This window comes from Labrus bergylta, chromosome 19 (genome assembly GCF_963930695.1).
Source record: "Labrus bergylta chromosome 19, fLabBer1.1, whole genome shotgun sequence".
In the NCBI taxonomy this organism is placed as follows: Eukaryota; Metazoa; Chordata; class Actinopteri; order Labriformes; family Labridae; genus Labrus; species Labrus bergylta.
In genome coordinates this window covers 15,579,971-15,601,595 of record NC_089213.1, presented here as the reverse complement: position 1 = coordinate 15,601,595, position 21,625 = coordinate 15,579,971, and the positions used below count along the sequence as shown (strand labels likewise).

The window sequence follows — 21,625 nt, the reverse complement described above, 5'->3', positions numbered from 1 at the left end:
GGGTTATAATTATGATGACATGGTGATGGATGCTCGCCTCTCCTTTTTTTCCATTCCTCCAATCAACAGGTCGCTCCCGGTGCCGCTCTGCTGATGAGGATATTAGAGGATTTTATTCACCTCATCGGAGAAGCCCAGAAGCCTTTTCAGAGTTTCCTGGTGGTTACCAACAACCTCAGTAAGTGTCCCCAGAAGACATTTAAAAAGATTACAACACCAGTATCTGTGAAAGATTCAATTATAGTGAATTTTAACTGCCTATCTTTTGTCAGTCACAGCCAAAGTCTCTCTATCATATAAATTAGACTGCCAAATCTTGTACTTTAACGTTTCACTTGACATAGTTTTACTTCCAAATAACCCTGGTTTTAAATATGCATTAGTCATTGATGGTTTTTAAAATTAAACTTGACTAACAGACTTTTTTTTTTTTAAATGGGCATTTTTCACAAGAGTCCTCGGTTTCAACCTTGTCCTGCACTGCAGTGACATTTAAGTTTTTTTTTTTCCTCCACTCTGTATCTCTTTTTTTTTTTTTTTTTGCCCAGTGATAACCATCCAGCGAGAACCAGTGTCAGCAGTTTCAAGCAATATCAACTTCCCAATGAAGGGCCGGAGAGGGATGAAGGACTGGGCCAGAACTGCCGAGGACAAACTCTACATCCCTAAAGAGTTCTTCACCAACCCGACTGAAGGTAAAATAACGACACTCGATCTATTGTCCAGGGTTTGGTCAACATTTCCTGTGTATTGACAGAGGGAGTAGAGTTTCATAACTTGGCCCTTCTTGGCAAGGGTGGCAAGACGTATGTACAAACATACACAAAATTATAGCATTCATTTACCCTCTCTGTCTTCACTAACCATCAACTACTTAAATAATGTAACGTGTCACATAGATGTTATACTTTTGAAGATATTTCTTCAACTTTTAAAAAAGTACCACAACTGAGTGGCTACTTTGAAATATTTCTTGATCAATTTTCTAAGAACTCAAAAAGATGTTTATACACAGTCATAATTGAAAAAAAGTCATGGAAGGAAATGTAATATTGCCATTCTCAGTGGCAGTATTGACTCTGAGATGAAGGAGGACCTTTCATCACCCTCACTCAGCCTTCTCTTGAAGCCAAGGTCAGAACAAGAAGTTACACTGGTGTGATTTCACACTCTCAGAGTCGTGTCTCCTGGAAGCAGACAGACGTCTTTTCAAGAGTAATGCCGAGGAGGACTTGGACTGTAAAGTGACCCTTGAGGGGCTTTACTCTGTGAAGACATGTGATGCATCCCCTCGAGAGCGATAAGTCCTCCGAACCATTTTGAAAGATGTGTCTTCGCTTTCAGCGACACGAGAAAGTTACCTGCTGTTAGTGTTAATGGCTGTGAATTATTTTCCATGTGGTTGAAAGTGGAGCCAAGAAACGAGCAGAGTGATTGTCCAAACACAAATCAAGAAATGAACATTGTGGAGAATAACAAGAGAAAAAAGAACCCAGGACGTAAAGGAGTGAAAGTTTGAAAAAGGGAAACAAAGGGACATGAAAGAAACGACAAAAAGGGACTTATCTAAAGAATTACTGTGGCAGATGCAGTTGTCTACAAACCAAGGCAAAGGTCACATCTCTTAGGAAATTAGACTGGCAGACTTCCTGTCTGGCACATGGTCCTCGGCCCAAATTAAAGTTCAGAGTGGCTGCAGGCTGATGAAGGCAGAGCTGGCTCTGACCTCTGACTCGCACCGATGACACAGACTCGCTTTGATTGGCGTTCAAGACAACCTGTGTTCTAACCTCAGGGCACTTTACCTCACATCACCTACGCACTTTGTCTAATTATTATGCACAACGTTATATGCTTATGTGTGCTCTTCTTCAAACCATTTCTCCATCTTTTCATCCATCTTGCTTTTATGTAACAAAAACGTTTTCATGATTTGCCCGCTAGTTGTTTTGTTCAAGTTGTTTTCCGAAGTTTCTAAGTTACTGCAAATTCAGATGTCTAACAGGATGTATGTTCTGGTGGAACTGGAGAAAAAACACCTACACCTTTTTTAAACCTTTGTCTTCTTACTTTTCTGCCATTTACCTTTACTTTTGTTCGTTGGTTTGATACCTTTTTCACCAAGTCTTTATTATATATTCACAACATGCCATTAACATTTAAGCATATGCTATTTACTTAATTGTTCCATCCATCCTGCATGTACCTTCATGAGTAATAACGCTCTTCATACCCTTTGCCCCTGTGGCGAGTCTTCTGCTTCCCAATGGTATTCGTCTTTAGATGACTGCTATAAGTCTGATTGGCTCATTTACCCCATAATGAAGGCCTATCCAGGATTGACAGCTTAAACGTGCTCATAAAGAACCATTGGCATCCTTGTGTGCACTCACATACACCGTTGCATGCACACACATCCAATTGATAGATTCTTGACACGCCTGACTTGGCAGAGGCTTGGGAGTGTTCTTCATTGGTTTTAGAGGTGACATACTCCTTCTCTTCCTCCATTGTCTTTTACTGACTATCACAAACAAATTAGCAGGCATTCTCCAAGAGCCTCAAAGCCAGCATTGACTTACTATAGCTGGTATGCATACTTACATGTTCCATTAGCTTTAATATTAATCAAGCAAGAACACAAACGGCGGTAGCTCCAGCTGCCTAGAATTTGTTTGAGACTGACTTCCTTACCCACGGTTTGAACTGTTAGTGTTTTGAGTTTGAAGATTAAAAACAAGAGAGCCTAAGATTTGACACTTTGGGGTTGATAATTGATACTTTGGTAACAAAGTTAGTGTATCATCACAGTTAAGCAATTTGACCTATTCATTCACTATCCATGTTTGTCCATTGCTTTCCCAGAAGTTTAAAGATGAATAAACACATCATAGTCACGTTGTTAATGACTATCATGTTCCTCTGTCGTTTATTCTGTTCATAAACATAATTTGAGTGTGACTATATTATTTGGAAACCATACAATTACAAGGCTAGACTTCTGAAAATACTGCACTCCACTTTTGTTCACAAAGAGATAGTTATAGCATTTAAGTTTTAAGTAAATACAATTAAAAAAGTTTTCTGTTCCTACAGTTAGTACAGTGAATACTATTGTAGCTAGCTTGGGTCCTATAGTCTTGTTTTTAACTTTGGACCAAGTCGAGTTAGCCCTTTAGCCTTGTTTACAGCTAGCTTAGCTAAGCTATTAGCTTCTTGTCTCCAGCTCCTTAGTCATGAATTAGAAGTGCCATAGATTTTCTCATTTACCTCTTGGCTTAAAGGTTAATAGCCTTAGCCTATATCTTTAAACTGGCTATCTAGAATAAACTGCTTGATTAGTTGAGAATAGATACAATTAGCTAAAAATACATTTTGTCTGAAGTGATGAATTACGCAGGGGTTATTTTCTGTGCAAAAAAAAAAATTAAAATACCAATCCCTTTAAAAGGAAGAACTGCAGGCAATTAATTTTTTTGTGAGCTGGAGCACATTATCCTGTCAGCCTGTTTAAACAGGGTGTATTAATTGTATTCTTCTGGTTTTAAAGTTTCTTCTTTCAATTTTTTTTCTGTTCTGTGTACAAAAGTTTGGAAGGAAGCAAACTAGCAGAGGAAAGAAACAAGAAGGGAATGAAAAGTAACTCACACGGAACTGTTTGGATGGAGCTTTCGATATTTGATTAAAACCATAAATTATGGCTCAGCTTCAACTCCAAGCATATCTTTCCCTGACAAACGGCATATTAAAGTTCGCAGCTGGTGACTGGTGGTTTGCCATTTTGCCGGATTACGGCTGACCACCAATCATTTAGATGTTCAGCAAGCGAACAGTGACGAAAAGTCACTTCATGGGAAATTAAAGTTTGGTGATTAAGTGCTTTTATGTTATTAATCATTCTGGAGTGCAGGACTTCCACCCCCTCAAACACTGATTTACCATTTACCCACAATACACTGACTTTCTCATTTGCATGCTTTTGCAGACACTGTCCAATTAGGATCCATCACAATCACAAGCTTTCTCATGCTGACTTTGATCTGGGTTCTTTTTTGCCTCCTTGCACTCTCACAATTGCTTTTTTTCCTCCCACTGTCGAGATCTTTTTGAGTCTTTCTCTCCTGGTCCTTCTCTCACAGCTATCTCTCTTCCTGAGTATTACCTCTCAGGCAGCAGGCAGACAGATTTTTGGATGAGTCATCCAATGCGTCTGATACCATCAGCTCCCTCCGTCTATCCTCGCTTTCCTCTCTTTGTGCCTATATGCTCATCCGTCGCTTCTCTAAGCCTAAAAGGGCAAAGGAGGGAGTGGCATCTCTCAACATGAACTCTCCACCTCTTCCTTTTTCCTCTCGGCGTCCTTCTGCCACCCTCACTTGAGACAAAGTGACATTTACAGAGGGACACTATGTATGTCTCTGTGGGAGCTTTGGCTTCTTTTTGGCTAAAGACCACTGAAGGGATGGATGGAAGACAAGGACTTGTAAAGACTGACTTTGAAAAAGGACGGAGAAGTTAAAAAAGTGGGTTGGGGAATGGCGGCAACAACAGGGAAGGACGAGAAGGGCGGGGACAAAAGAGGGTGAAGGGGGGAGAGGGATTTCAAAAAGAAAAGAGAACGCTGGAGATAAATAAATTGCATCTTCAAGAAAATTGACTTGTATTAGAAATGAGAGAGAACTCCTGGCTGCTGAAAGGCAAACAGAAATGATTTCTGCGCCAACTCAAAGTGTGAATCCAGAATCTTGCACCTGGATTAATCATTTATTTTTAACATATTAAGTGTGACCATGAGTCACGTTTCCATCCTACCAAGCTGCTGAGAGGTGAAACAGTTAACCAAGTTTTTTTTTTTAAATCAGTTGTTGTCAAATGAACTTTTGTTTGTGACTGTGTGGCTGAAATTGGACGTTGATGTGACAGTAGGCTGTGCTTGTTTGTCGGCAGCTATATTTATCATGTGTATGCCTCAGCTGTAAGTGATGGTCGGCTGAAATCAATCACAACACCACAAACAAGTCTATCACTTTAAAGCTCCAGTGAGGAGTCTTTAACTGGTTAGAAAACAGAGTGAACTTAAAACATATTCCTCTTTTTGACAAACAAAAGCAAAAGAGACCATCAGCAAGAGTACAAATTCTGTAAAGTTTTTTATTTTCATTTTATTTTTATTGGTGATAAGGTGAACAAAACGAAACAAGAATATAGACATGACATAGACATGACAACTGAAGTGAAAACAAATCAACAAAGACAAAAATAAAACAAAGACAAAATAGACACAAAATAGCAAAACATTAGCAAAGATACAAAGCAACAAGACAGACAAATACATTTAAATGAGATATAATGAAAGTCAAGCAATGATTTTTATGTTCAGGTAGTGTGTTAGAAAGGTGTGAATGTGTGCGTGGCAGTGTAATGCATCTAAGTGCTGAACTGAGTGGGGAGTAGCGAGAAAACAAACAAAAATATAAATAAATAGATGAGAAATAAATGAACAATGAGTTAGTTACTATTTACTATAAAGTTATTTTTAATACCTGTAAACTCTGTTGCAAGGTAGATGTCAGACAGCACCCCTCCAAAAACAGCCTGTTCACATTTTTGAACAGCTAAGATATGTGACGACTGATATGTTTTTGACTCAAGAAAACTTTCCCAAAAACAGATCAATATCAGCGTGGAGATAAAAGGTACCACTTTGTCCACAGGGGGCGCCAAAATCAACACAAGCTCTTACAAACTACAACAAAAGTGCCCTCACAGTATGGCTGATTTGCAGTTCATATAGAGTAAAGAGATATGTTGTTCTTTCATTTGACCTGGCATCTTGATGCTAATCAGTTGCAATTTTTTTTTTTTTTTCAGAGACAGAGACGGACTCAGAGGCTACCATGTACTATGTCATTGGAGCCATCCTGTACAGGACACTGGGTGTCATTCTACCTGCACCAAAGTGAGTACTACAATATGTGGCGTGCAATAAAATATTTGTTTCTCTAAAGTTTACATTATAAATTACATCTCATTGGCACTTGTCCTCTCTGTTACCTTTTTGCCTCTCTTTTTATCTAATACATTGTCTGACAACTTTTCATCTCCAATGTATTTTATTTTTCTTCAAGCTCCCTTCCTCAACACTTTTCTCTTTCTATACCCTTTCTTCTTTCTTGTCTCTATCTGATTCCAACGTCCAATTCTCCATCTGTCTTCCTCTGTATTGCCTCCTCTCCTTTCCCTGTGCCTGCCTAGTTATCAGACAAATGTCTTGGATGTCTGTAACAGTACATTTCCCTAGATGTTTTTCCCTTTCTTTTGCATTGTCAATGTATTTTTGGAAATGTACAGTTGGGCTTTGAGAGTGTGTGGGCCTAATAGTTCCTGAAACTTGCATACAAGTTGCATAAAAAAAATATAGAAATTAGGAGGAATCAGAAGGTTGTCAAAAGGCCACTGTGATGTGGTGTTTGTGCTGGCCCTTGGCCATTTTATTCAGGTCAGTGCTCTTGGTCATGGTTGAGCTGGATCTGTTTAAAGCCCTTTTCTCCCCGTAGCTCTGCTGAATGCTAATAGGTCCAGCGATTTGTTTTAACTCAGGCGCTGGCTCCGGCTTTCTCATTCTCTCTTGAGGTTTCGTGTTAATATGTATTTTTATGCATGTATGCATATATTTTGCAAACACACTCCCAACAACCATCAAAAGCATTGACAGGGCATTTGGAGTGTGTCGTCCGCTGAGCGTGTTTGGATGTATTCATGCATCTGTTTTGTTGTAAAAACAGCAGACAGAAAAGGCAAACATATTCCACATTTTTCTTCCTTGTCATGTCCAAAAAAACAGAGAGACAGTTCAAGCCAAACTTGAATGTGCAACACAATTTTCTTTTTGATTTTATCTTAAAAATAACATCCTTCATGTCTGACTGTGTGTATCTTTGCAGTCCCCCTGCCATGATCAACTCCAAGATCCTGACAGTGACAGTGCGGCCAGAACCTCAACCCAGTGAGCCCAAGGTGGTAGTCGAGCTGTCACCGCTGATCAACGTAAGTTTTTTTTTCTTTTTAAAATTCTCAGCCACACTCTTTGTATGTGCTTACATAGAAATCCCACAAAAAATGGGCCATGAGTCTTCAACATCCACATCAAGGGTTATGAGTTGGATTTGGAAAAACGTCACTCCTTCAAATGAGTGTGCACTGTGAGCTTCAAGTTCAAAGTGCGGTATGTGCAACTAAGACAAAAAATTATTCCATATAAGGAATGCTCAGATGCAAGAGTTTGCATTTTTTATGGCATTACTTGTACACCGAGCATGCTTTAGCCAAGAGACTACATTTGTTTAAGGCTTTAAAAGGATTTTCTTCTCTCCCAGCTGACCCATGTTTCCCTGAGTTCAGATGAAAGAAAAAGTGCTGCATGCTATAAAGCGCCATGGCGCTCGCTGAATCGCCCGAATAAATGCGGACCTTTTTGACTTCCCTTATATCGTAGTGTCTCTTGGTGCCTATTCGGTTTATATTACAGTGGAGTGTGTTATTATAAACGACTCGCAGGGCGTCTTCACTGGAGAGAGGACTAAGTGCAAGTTTAATGAGGGGCCCTCTCCACAACCTCAATAAGATGCAGGTTTTCGTTAGGCATTCTTCTGTGCAAAAGGTGAGGTTTTTTTTAAATAACGTTGAATATTAACAGCTCTCCTTAGACAACATAAACACACACAGAAATAAATACTCTAATATATAGTGAATTCCTATATAGCCAGCCTCTTGCTGTGTCAACCAGCACCTCAGGGTCAAAGTTATTGCACATTGTTTCATTAAAAGGACGTTGTATTCATTTCCCACCCCCAGCCACTTCATCTCTCTGCTCTAAACTGCTGATTCATTACTTAATTATGGCATTTCTTTTATAACACTCTTTATTTTCCTGTTATGCAGCGTTTTTTTTTTGTAGAAGCAGAAGCACTGCAGGCAGCGACCTGGAAGAAAACTTGTCTCAGGCATTTTTGGCTCAAACCGGGTCCTTACAACGGGACCAACACGGCATAACTGTACAACAACAATGTGTCCCCCTTAAATAGGTCTACCACATTATTCCCTTTAATCAGTACAAATCTGAGAAGCAAGTGCCATAGACACACATGATGGGTGTGTATTTACTCTGTTTTGACGGAACCACTTGGTCTGAAGTGACCATGGAGTTCAAATTTAAGTGGAAGTTTGTAAAAAAAAAAAAAGTAAGCAGGCATATTCTGCAAGAACTCATTCTTATTTCAGTCTGAGTGCCTTTATTGAACATGTTTGCAATAGTACGTTTATTGTTCAATGTTATTAAACACATTAGCTGGAATAATGATTTTCTGGGGCGCCAGTGGCCTAGTGGTTGGTGAGTGCGCCCCACATGTGGAGGCTGTGGTCCTTCACGCAGGCGGCCCCAGGTTTGGGTCCAACCTGTGGCTCCTTTCCAGAATGTTGTTCCCAGATCTTACTCTCTTCGGTTTCTGACTCTATCCACTGCACTATCTCTAAATACAAAGGCAAAAGGCCCAAAAATAAATCTTAAAAAAAAAAAAAGAAGAAGCTGATTTTCCTATATTTACATTGTTTAGTACTTCATATTCTACTCCATTTCAAGTTTAGGATAAGCTGTTTTTTTTTTTCTGAACTCATGAACACTTGCAGAACCTTAAACATCTAAAGCAATAGAACCCAACATAATTGTCAAGTTTCTTGTGCTTCCCGACGTGAGAGGAATGATCGTCTACACATAAAGGACTGGACTCCACTCAAACAATTCCTTTTTCAGTTTCTTTTATTTTTAGGCTTTCAATTTAGCTGTCAGCTTTAGCTGCTTAGGTGAAAAACCTATTGAAAAGAATAAATAAAACAACCAAACAATTGCAAGTTAATATGTGCTTAATTTAAACCATGCACCTCCACCATTCAAGCAGAATACACGCTAAATTAAATGAATGCCTTCGGCCCACCCTTTAACTTATTTTGTGTTTTAAACACATTTTAATCTCTCTGCATCTTAACATTTATTTTGTATTTGAAACACATTTGAATATTTCTGTATTTTAACATATATTTTGTATTTTAAACACATTTTCATCTTTCTCCATTTTAATATATCAATTTACACCCGTGCAAACTCATGTCTTTTTAACAAACCCCTCGCATTATTCTAACATACCCACTCATGATGATATGCCCAATCAATCAATCAATCAATTCATCAATTCAAAAAGCCTGTCCTCACCCTGTGCTTCCGCGACAGTTCATAAACATCCTCTTAAATTAAATGTATCTCGCAGTAGAGAATAACAAACAATCAAATCATGAAACATAAACAGGCACGCTATCGAACTAAACAAACAAAACAGCGCGTGCCCGAGCCGGCACCGCTGCGACACTTTTCACGCCAGCAAACAGCCTTTTCTTCAACAGTTCTTACAGCACCTTACCGGCTGCCTCCTTGGTTTTGTCGTAGATGATCAATTTCGCACACTTCAGTTCTTTGGGCTGGTTTTCTTTTAGTTTCCGCGAGCTACCTGTCGGTCTGCCTCTCCTCCCTTCTCATGCTGTCTGTGCGTTTGCTCGAATGACTCCGGTGCCGTGAGGATTGATCCCTTCCGGTTAGGTGTGATTTTTTTTTAACTTATTTATCAACTGAGCTCTACTCTCTACTACCCGTTTATTTCAAATTTTTCCTTTCAATAACATAACCTATTTATTGAATTAATGTAAATGTTTATGTTGCTAATTTAATCTTCCCCCTCTGGTTTTGATTCTTATCTTATCTTATCTTTTCCTTCCTTGAAATAATCAAACTTCATTGATTTATCTGATCTATTAATTCATTTATTTTCTAACAGATCAAACTCCGGTTTGACTAGACAATAATGAAACCCCACATAATGCAGCTGTGATAATGGTATAATACTAAAATAGTCACAGGGAACATTTCACTGTATCAATACTTTGGGACAGGTAGTCAAACTTGATATTGTTTTAAATACTGACATAGTTGAACCTTGCTACGGTTTGAATGCAGAACTTGCACTCGTAATGGAGAACATTCACAGTGTCTGGCACACATGCAGATTACCAGTCCAGCTCTGACTGCAGGTTTCACAACCTGTCCAGAGGATGATGTCTTAATGCCAATGGTAGTATGCTGTTCTGGACCGCTAACCTGAGAGCTCCAGCTGAAGATGGACACTGTGCAGGGAAAATGCACATATGCATGCTTTGACCAATTGTGGTTGTGATGCAATATGTATTTATTAATGAATATTCCAGACTGTTTTTTGGAGTTGTAACATCTTCAAAAAACTGTGAGATTCTCGAAAAAATATATTTAGAAAAAAAAGGTCAAGTGATATGCCAAATGATATACCATGAATAGGTCAAGAGGTCAAGCACCAGCACTGCTCAAACCTATATTTACCAGAATACTTATTTTGTTATTGGACTTTTCCTGTCCTAGAAAGTTGTCGCTCTTTTCAAATCTATTCGCAAGCTTTTTCCCAAAAAAATTAGGAAACAATCAGAATCAGAATCAGAACAAGTTCAACTACAGCATAAACATAAAAAAGTGAAATTTGGAATAGGGTGGTGACTCAAATTAAAGCTACACGGATACAATAATTAATATCTGCCTTATTATGAAAATAAGAATACATTTAAGTGATGACTTCACTTAATAACGAGCATGATTACACGATCATCATTATGGAAAATTCAACTTTATCATGTGTTTTTATCCTATGGTTGGATGTACAGCATCACTTTCATGAGTGTTGTTCAGTATTAATGAAGAGCAAGCGGTCTTTTAGCTTACCTTAGAATATGCAGTTAGAGACCACATCACCCCCGTTCTACATGACCTCCACTGGCTCCCCATCCCCCAGCGTATCAACTTCAAGCTCCTCATCATCACCTACAAAGCCCTTCACAACCTGGCTCCCCCCTACCTGTCTGACCTCCTCCACCGCCCCTTATTTTATAATCGAAGGTTGTGTTCACCTTTGTTCATCCTTGCTTGGAATAAACTTCACTTGCTTGGAAATGCTGAGCATTTAGATGGCAACCAGCAAAGACATGGAAGTAAAAAAAAAAAGGGTCTCGTGACAAGGTCTTTAGCTGCAGTAGGTGTCGACCTTGGCCAGTGTAGAAAAACCCCAGCTGCTGATGCGATACCCTGACAACAGCTGCCTCAGGCTTCACTCTCACCGGGGGGGTGGGGGGGGGTTTAGGGGTCTCTGTGCTCTGCCATGTCTTCACTGAGATGACATCTGCTCCAGCCAGACTCCCCGTGTACTTGCCCGAGTGTCAAAGTGTGTGCGTGCCTTTAATGGTGAGTAAGAAGCAGAAGGCCAGAAAGATCTGTGTCGTTATGGTGGACCAGTAGGCCAGATGCCAAATGTTTTCCCACAGCTCCTCCTCCAGCGATACCCTTCAGCTTACCTCTTCAATTAGAAAAGGCAGCTCTGGTTAGCTTTATGAAACATTAACCCTGAGCCTTTCTGGTCATTTCACTGTAATCTAGTTTACATTCATCAGTCAAAAAGCGTTACCCATTTTTCTGAATCCATAATCATTGAAATGAAGTAAAAGGCTTTTAAGACTCTGAACCAGTACAATCTTGTTGTGTTGCTTCTCGCTCGTTTCATTTGATTAGGTTACCATTAACAGGCACTATGCATTAGGAGTTTTACCACCAATTTTCTTTAGCGTGTGCTAGTAAGTACCTTGAATAAAATGGCTGATCCTTCTGAGAGAGAAAAAGTACGACGGAGCTGTTAAGGATGATGCCATTATTACCGTTCATCAATAAGGCTGTTAGAATCAGACACACGCTGCTCCCTTTCGAGAGGCATCAGTCGAGCAGACGCTGTCGTTATGCAACGCACCGACGCTAAAGAGGAGGCAGACACTGTGGGAGTACACGGGGATGTCACTCAAGGCAGAAGCGTACAGTCAGGCACGGTGCCCACTGATTGATAGTTAAGCGCTGAGAGAGCTCGCAACGCTGATGCACGCCCAGGGACATCTGATGTCGGTGACGGGACGGTGGCCTGAACAAAAGCGCCGTCGTCCATCAATCTGTGTCATATCGCCTTTGATCCTGAGTTTAGACGCGTTGCATCATCCAGTCCTCTCAAGTCCAACCATGCAGAGACCCCAGGACTCAGTGATTCATGGGAGATCAGTGGCACACCGTGCAGAGAGGGAGGGTTGACCTTGCCTTTGGAGAAGTAAATCCTCATGATGCATACCTTGATGTGAATCACCTCCCTTTTCCCCCTCCTTTTTTGCTCACTTAAACATGGTTAATATTCAGAAAAGGATTCAGTTCGCTCTCTACTCAAGAAAAGCGAATTCCTTTAAGTGTTCCTCCGGCTGTAGTGAGTGTACTTGCAGTGGGCATCATCCTGTTTTGACTGGACTTAGCAGTGTGGCTGTGGAATAAATGCCATAATCCCCTTTACCATGAGGGGGAGCTCAAAGGCAAACCGTTCCTGCAGGACTAAGGAAGGACCAACAGACTGGTGACAGAGAGAGGGCTCTATTCCCCTTTGCATCAGTCCAGTGGATACATAACATCTCAATCCAGAGGATCTTTTCTAGGACTTACTCAGTCTCACTCTAAAGAAAAAGTGCTTGCCAGTGGCATCTCTCCACGGCTGTTGTTGTACTTTCATTTTGAGTCCAAAGACTCCACTCTCAGAATGCTTTTTTGATGTCGGAAGGAATATGAGCGAACAGAGTCTTTAAATTCAGACCAGCCAGACCAAAGAGTTCACCCTAAAAACCAATCACAATCCAGTCCTTTTTCCAAATGAGACACACGGGTTGAAAGGGCGCAGACGATCCTTAGAAGTAATCAATGCCTGGATCACAGAGGATCACCAGTGGAACAAGATGTGATGAGCCAGTTAAAAGATATCGATCGTGTGATTGATTCCCTGATTGAGTCATGGAGAGTCTTCCTTGGGCATCAGGCATGACTGGGCTTTGATTACCAGATGATTCACCTGCCACTGCAGCCCAAACCATTGACTCGTTGGCTCTTACAGCGAGTCCATGGATTGAGAGCGAGCTGAGAGCAAATCAGCAGCTGTCAGACTGTGTCAACAAGTCTGACCTTCATTTTTGGGGGTTTTAACATGTTTTTAATAAATTCCGAGGATACTTATGAGGATGCTTGGAAGTACTGGAAGAAATATACATTTATTTTAAGTATTTAAGTACTTGACTAAGCGGGCTAACAGGGCCTGTGCTCCACAACAACTACTTGTTCTACTAAGCACATTTTACTGCTGAATAGTTATTTACTTTAACTTTACTACTTTCCACTTGTTGTACTTAAGGAAGGAATTTGAATGCTTTTCCACTAAGGGATGTTTATGACCCCAACTTGCTGTGTATTATTGTCCATGAAATGGCTTTTCTTTCGTTCGTCTCTTAACTCTCTCGATTCACTGCTCACACACCATCCCTTCATTTCGCTGCAGCAGCGATTCACTATACTCCGTCCTGTGACAATGACTCTTTCTCCATCTCCCCCCCCCCATACGTCCGTCTCAATCCTTCTCTTTCATTGTCTGTTTACCTCTCTCCATCGCCCATGCAGCATCACTCTTTCTCCTCTGGCAAGCAGCTATTCTGTCTTCTCTGCCTCGCTCTCACTCATCCTCTCGACTGGCAATAACAGCTTATCTTTTCTCTTCTCCCTCCTCCCCCTTTATATCTTGCAGGGTACATCGGATCCTCAGTGCGTCGTCTGGGACTATGGCAACCTGTAAGTTATTCTAAATGATTCTGACACTCGTGTGGGTACAGTGCAGCAATGCTTGTGTCTGCCAGTGTGTGTGTGTGTGTGTGTGTTGATGTTTATCTCGTGTGTGCTCGTGCCCAGTCAAATTAATTTTATTAATGAAGCGCAAACAGTCTAATGAAGTTTCCAGTGTAAGTGTTAATTAAATTAGTCAATGAGAACAAACAGCATTCTCTCTGTGGTGTGAAGAATTTAAAAAGGATCATCAGTCAGAATGCCTTTGAGGAGCAAGTTTCCCCTTTGGATCAGTCCTCTTTACCTTCACTAACCCCGCTAAAAGATTTCAATTTCACGAACACCAGTAGAGATTTCACTTTCAATTTCTGAATCCCTAGAAGTCCATTTCCGTCCAACCAGTGACTTGAACCCTCACTTTCTACCCAATGGGGTTTCTTTTATTCATCATCTAAGCAGGCCACTGACTCTTTGACATTGTACTGTCACCATCCAGTGAACCACATAACTGAACTACATAATGTAAACCAGCACAATTGATCATCCTGTTTTAACCATTAGCCCACATAGTGATTAGCTTTATCATCAATAACAAAATGCACACTCCATTTCACCAGCATGTGGTTCCAGGTCACGTTCTATTCACACTTTCACAATCACCAGCCGAGGTATTCACATGACCCATATGTTAGCTGACTTTGGATGGCCCATTTCCTCTTCCAAAGCCAGCGTAACTAAACTGATGAGACCCTTACCCCTAAAAGCTATACTTTACTTTTGAATCGTTAAGGAAATCTCGCAGTTGTGGTTTTGAAAGTCAATCCATTGTGTCACCTGAATATCGCCAAAAGAATGTTATCATGAAAGTTGTTCTTTTTGACAGGCCAAACAGTTTGCTGGCTTTCCAAACCCCATGTTACCTGATGACATTGGCCAATCAGAGAGGAGCTCTGTTAAAAGAGCCACTTTAACCAAGCTGGAATCAGTCTCTCCTCACCTGAAGCTAATGGCATCCAGTCGTGCGTCAAATTTACTCTCTTAAGAGGCACAATGAAATTTGTCGAAAGTTAATGTTAAAGTTCTGTTTTTTGGCAGCCTAAATAACAGCAAAAATAAAGAAATAACCACACTTTAAAGGGGGATTTTATTTGTCTCCAAATACCAATTTTAACAGACAACTTTGACAGTTAAATATTGGACAAGAGAGTGGATTTTAATAAGAAATGACATTTCCATGTGGTCATTAGAGAAAGCCTCTCGGTCCATGGTGACAATCAGATGACTGACAGTAGAATTCTGGCCATTTGTCCCCCGGAGATCACATTATTTCATGCAGCGCTCCAGGAGTACAGTCTCTAGTGGCCAAAGCGAGAGGATAAGACATTGTAACTTACCCCTCTCCATCAAGGTAGGAGAGGAACAAAGCTCTGCAAAGTCAATTAACTAGCCGGCAGATTACAGCTGCAAACAAATTAAATTCGCAGACATAGCGAGGGCAGAGAGCCAAACAGAATGTAAAGTGGCAAGATGGCAGCGATGTCTATCTACAAAACATACTCCAAACTGTGAAGGGTGCGGTGAAACATCCAAATGTGTTTACCAGGGATTAGGTGATCTGTTTGCACACGAACACACAAAAATTGCTTTGACTTACACTCTTGCATGGGGACCTAGGTTACTGTGAGGCTCACTAAGATGCAACTGTAGAGTTCTTCTTTTAATATCATACGTATTTACCAACCCCAGCAGCAAAACTGAAAGTTCCAGTGAAAATAACTGAAGCTGTCTTCACCACCCAGAAGCATCGTGGAGTGATGCTCATTTCAGCTCAAGGATATGCTGCTCATGATCTCTGTGGGTTGTTTACACTTTGAGACTTGACCTCTTCTGTGTAAACAGCCTCAAGTCATTACTACATCCTATTTGGTTGCACAGATGCTGTTAGGAGGAAGTGTCAGCCTGCTAAGCCCAGCCAACTGCTGTGCTTCAATTAAAATAAACCAGGAATTAGAAGCAAAAATCACAGTGGATAAATTGTCTTGTACATTTAGTTTATATACACAGTATACAAGGACAGGGAAGAAGACCTGCATGGGTGTACAATAAGCATGCATACATACACGTTGGCTGTACAGTTTTGGTATCACAATCCCAACCCCGTTTGCAGATCTTAAATTTGAGCTGGGCAGCCGGTGTGCAGTTGATACGGCCGGAGAACATGTTGTACCAAGCAGCCATTTGTTTGCTGGAGGATATCACCTCTCTCAACCTGGCTGTCTCTCTGACTGAGCCCTGGGCTTTTGAGGTTGAGCAGGAGGCAGGCAAGAGGTGGAGAATGTATAGATAGCAAAGGCAAGAGGGGAGGCAAACATGGCAGCAGCTGAAGCAGACAGCAGGAGAAAGAAGTTCAGCTCAGATATGGAGGAAAAAAACTGCAAAATCTATGACCCGTTTATGGAAATATGGAGGCTATATTTAGAGTGCACAGATGCAAGCTACATTCAAACAAAGATGATACACTGTAATGTCAATGATGCGCACATGTGCAGTGTGCATTTACATGAAGATTAGGGATCACACAGAGGCTCAAATCTCTGACGCTTTGCATCACAATGGTCTGTGTGCACATGGCGTTTTTCTCAGCGGTGGAAATCTGCGAGCGATTCCAGCGCTAGCTGTCTCTCTCCCATTTGCGCTCTCGCTCAGCTGGCTTAGTTGGCCAACAGTTTGTGGCACTCACAGTTCATCTCAGTATTTATGTGTGAGTGTTTATTTATTTATTTTGCCCCTAACAGGCCCATATGTCGGCACCATCTGCCCACCCAAATCGCCGCGCTTGCCATCCCTCCCTGTCTTTTCCCCGTGTGCCTGTCTCCTCAACCTACTCTCATTCATTTCTGCACTGCCGGCTCGAATAAATACTGCGCTCATGACGCGCTTTTGTAAAAGTTTCACTATATTCAAAATTGTTAGGAAATTGGGAAATTTAGAGAATTTTTTTTTGTCTTTACCAGAAAAAACGGAAATATTCATGTTTTGTACATCAAATATCTTGATTAAGTCCCACTTTTTTATTTCTTTCCGTTGCCTCATACTAGCTCTCTGTCTTCGTTTCATGGAAAGTAACCATGATTGGTGTTCATGGTGGCTGACCTTGCCTCAGGCATTTCCATTATTTGACCCTCACTCTGCCTCAGCATGGGAAATCTGTTCTGAACCCCTGCTGACATGCACACACCCGCTGTACAGTGGAGCACTTATCCTATGTGTGGTGCATTACCGTGGCTCTGCTAGATTGTACATGTGACAATCCCACATGTGCTACACTGGTTTTATAGCTGCTGAACAAACTGCCTTTCCGCTTGCATCTATTCATTGTAATACTAAAAGCCTTTTAGATATCATTTCTGAGATGCAGAAAAGAAACATACAGATGTGCAAATGCATCACGGGCGTGCAATCGAGCAGTCTAGTTTTAAAGCGAGCTTAACAACCTGACCCAGTAGTTACAGATAGATATATGCTCTAGATGGATGCATGGCAGTAAGCTTGCAGAGGGTTGAGGGTCACTTAATCCTATTTCTAATCCCCCAGTGGTCCTCAGCCTGATCGGAGATCAGTGGTAAAAGACCCAGGCAACCCACCCTGCTCCACCACCCTCTCCTACCCATCACTGCCACAGAGTAATAATGGCCTGGTTTGCAGAGAAGTCACTCTAACATCCTCAATCTGACACGGTAGATTGAGGCTTGCTTTGAGCTCAGACTGATCTGGCACAGCTATCAGCTCTGGCACTGGCAGGTCTCAACCTTAAATGAAGTGAAAAGTCAAAAGGCACATTCTGCACGCTGCCAAAAAACTGGCTGGACACAAATCTGGCCAAAATGTAATCACATTTATTTCACAAAAAGGCATAGCGGCAAGTCCTGACCTCAGCCAAGTGTATTTCATTCTCATATTGGCAGTGCTACATGCCATCTATTGCTCTCCTGTGAAACAAACAAGCACGTTGATGAATGGCAACAATAAAATACTCCTATCAATACTTTTATAAAGCTTAACTTTCAAACCATAGAATCAATTAAATTCTCAGAGTACTGCATTCATTTAGAATTAAAATCATAAAAGTCAGACTTATAACTGACCTTTCAAAAAAAAAAAAAAAAGATCTAAAGTAGGGCAGCAGAAACAGGGACATCACCCATTTTATAATTCTTACTCATTTTCCTGGCACACTACATTACCCAAACTGCATTATGTCCACCAACAGTTAAGTTTAAGATATATGTGTTGCCTAATGCAGCTTGTGTAGCAATTAGCAGCTAACCTCCTGCAGAGATGAAAGGTATGCTAACCTATTATATTTCTTGCAGTATTAGGCCCCAATTAATGTGAACTCAAGTGACATCACTTGAGGCATTTGAGGTATGTGTCATACCTCATGCCTTTGTACATTACACATTTTATTTACATTTGGAAGGGATTTTTGCAGTATGTCAGTGGTTGCCGTTCAGACCCTTAAATAGCAAATTTAGAAGTATGCACAGTAACACTCAGAGGCTGAACGCTTCAGGATACTTCAGTTCACTTCAATCCTGAACTGGATAAATTGGTATAGACCAATGGACAATGGATGGAAATACGACAACTGAACTTTAGTGTAACTTTTATCATAGAATGAGACAGCTTTCTGTTGGCTTTTCTGTGACACGATCTCAGGTAGAGATTTCTTGTATTAATTAACCACAGCTTATTATTATTTCTATGTCTTTCTCCCCATTATCACAGACCAACACTTGCACAGCAACACCCACACACTAACACACTTAACAGTGTAGCCACCAGGAGGAGGAGAGGGAGGGGGAGGAGGTGGAGGGCAGATAGGGCTTTGCTCCACTTTTCCATCTGACAGAGCAGGAGGGATCAAGACTGTGTCAAACAGCGAGTCAGAGCGGCAAGAGGGAGTCGGCCGGTAGGGCTTATGTGGGCTCTTGCCTCCACCGGGCGTCACGGACGTGGACGGGCTCTCAGCTCATTCCCCCCCACCCCCCTCCCCCCCCCTCCCTCCGGCTGTCACAACAGTCCTTAGAGAGCGCGATGACACAGAAGCTTGGATTCTTGCTCAGGTTTTTGTTGAAGATGAGCGACTTCAGGGTACTTTTAATAGCTTTTAGCAGGTGAAACATGTTGGGATGAGTCTGAACTTTAGATTTGATTTCTTTCTGGATAATAGCTGCTGACACCTGAGTAAAGTTCTCAATTTTTTTTTTACTTTGGGTGATGCGTTTGTTCAAAGCTATCTAGGACTGCTTGACCCAGGTTTTCCTCTTCATGTATTTTTCTTATTGATCGCATCATCATGTGACCAGTGAAAGTGGAATGGAGCGTTGTATCTCTCTGTACGGTCAGGGATACCCTTTAGAAGTGATGAGGTTTCCCCCAGGGAAAGATGATGTTAGCGTTTGTAGTGATTAGCATTTGAAGTCTCTGCTGGAATACATAACCTCCTCACCACTCCACCGCTGCACATTTTGAGAGCAAATAGGTAAGTCAAATTTACACCATCTCAAATCTTAGTTTAGTTTTGTGGCTTTTGTTTCATGGCTGTTTTTGCACCAAAGGTCTACTCTTAAGGGACCTTAACATGTACAGTGCAGGGAAGTACAGTTGCTCTTACTTATCTTGTTTATGTGCACATGATCCTCTTTACTCTGGTCTTGCTGGAAGTAGGTTGACAGGGCACTGTGTTAGTACTTTATGGGACACTATGAGTTTTCCTGTTGGGCCTTTGAGGTCTTTAAGTCATGTGCAAGATGGTCAAAAAGTTTCTAAATGTTCTTCAAGATGTAACAATTGTCAGCTTGCAAAAGCACAAAAAAAAAACAATTTGTGCTTTTTTTAAGCATCAGAATTAGTGATTGATTTTCTGCATGAGAGCGTCGACTTCAGAGCCATGTTAACCCAAGATGCAAACAGTCAGGATGAAAGGCGAGTTGCTGCAGACAAACCCCATACTGTATCTCTGCTTTTCCCATCCGCACACTAGCTTGCATAGCAGGAAGAAAGATAATCTCGGGGAAAGAAGCTTATAAATTAGCCAGTGGCCACGCCAGAGAGCAGATTGGAGCAGTGCGGGTCAATGACAAAGCATCCTGCTCACACGAGAGTCGGGGAAGAAGTTGGAAGTGACAAGCTCCCATGACAGGAACCACAAGAAAGACAAGTCGGATTAAGCAAGGACAGTCGCCTTGTCTTCATCACGGACCTACTCAAGATTCCATTTGTATTTAAGTGAGCCAGAAATCAATATGTAGAGGAGGAATAATGGGGTAACAAACAGCGTGTGCACCATCCTATATCATTATATCTGAAGTGTTTGCTTATCTGGCTTGTTGCGACTCCTCACTTTATTATTTTTTTATTTTGTGTTGATGTTTTCCCTGAATCACTGCATTGCACATTAACTTTCACCCAGATTTATATTTCTTGTGCAAGTTATACCGCACCAGAGCCAACATTTTAAAACATGAGCTGTACAGTCTTGCACATCAACCTAACAGCATACTTAAGATAATCCGAGCATGTTCTTGTGCTTATAAAACCCATCTTTACATCAGTCTGCGGAAGGAGACTTAAGCTTCAATGCCACCTTAAAATCTGGGTCAAATACATGTATGCACACGTGCACTGAAATGCAAACACAGGCTTACATCGTGGCAAATACTGAGGTATAAATGTGTGCGGGACAGTCCCTCATAATAGGTGCGATGATTGGTTGAGTAACAGAGGTGATTTGTGTCATATAAAGATACACTTCAGTGGTTTCAAGCTGTATAAAGAGGAAAAGGCCAATATGAGGCGCCTCTGGTGAATGTGTACTCTAGCTCCCTGGTGATCGGGATGTAATGTGGGATGGAATAGGTTCCATCAGCAGAAATAGATATTCTCTACAGCACACAATTTCCCCCATGTCTTTCAGTGGTCTATACATCATAGGACTAAACTCCTGGCACCCTAAACAGAGGCTTTTAGATTGGACCTGTTCACACAGGCATTAGGCTGGAAACCACCATCCTACTGCTATTGACTATGTTCTTAAAATATGAAGATTCTGGCACTGTTTTTAAAGGATCTCAGTGATTTTTGTCACTGATTCTGAGTGTTGTTGTGTTTTGCTTCTTTTACTGTGCTTGTAATCTCGGAAGCATTCGAAATGAGGGAAACTTCTGTGTCCTTTCCATGAAATGAAAAACAATAAGACATTTGAAAAAAAGCTGTTTTACAGGATGAACAGACTTTACCATTATCAGTCTAAAGCAGACTCAGTTCAACACGAAAGAATCCTAACCCTAACCCTAGATTATAAGAGATTTACTGGGTTTTGGGTGGATTTTGCTCCAAAATCTAAATGTTCTGTTTTTGGCCAGACCAACGACATAATTTGCATTTATTAAATCAAACAAATCATAAATTTGGACAATGTAACGTTCTCACAGTAAAGACATTGTATTTAGAAAGTATTTGGAAACACTGTCAGAGTTACGTCAAAAAAGTTGAAGCCGGCAGGTTACCTCAACACATTTTGTTTTGTTCTGTTAAATCAAAGCAAATAATTGCTGAATGATACAAAAAAGTCACTGTGTGAATCTGTCTTAATAGATCTACTGTGTAGTCAATGAGAACCTAGTTGCAGCGGCTCAAGGACCTTGTCTTAACCATACAAGGAGAAAATTAAAACAGCTGCTTATTGGCCATTATACAAAGGATTCCAGGCTGATTAACCTCCACTTATGTTAAAGGTAGGCAGATACATAAGATGTC

The 21,625-nt window shown here is 41.0% G+C and overlaps 1 protein-coding gene across 6 annotated transcripts in view; it reads left to right on the top strand.

The window, feature by feature from the left end:
- adgrb2 (adhesion G protein-coupled receptor B2) overlaps positions 1–21,625 on the top strand; it is a 229,502-nt gene that overhangs the window by 137,088 nt on the left and 70,789 nt on the right. For all 6 annotated transcript variants that reach the window (XM_065947887.1, XM_065947888.1, XM_065947893.1 and 3 more), the window contains 5 exons: positions 70–178; positions 549–695; positions 5,872–5,959; positions 6,945–7,047; positions 13,770–13,813. In XM_065947887.1, the coding sequence (XP_065803959.1) occupies positions 70–178; positions 549–695; positions 5,872–5,959; positions 6,945–7,047; positions 13,770–13,813 (491 nt within the window). The remainder of the gene's footprint in view (positions 1–69; positions 179–548; positions 696–5,871; positions 5,960–6,944; positions 7,048–13,769; positions 13,814–21,625) is intronic.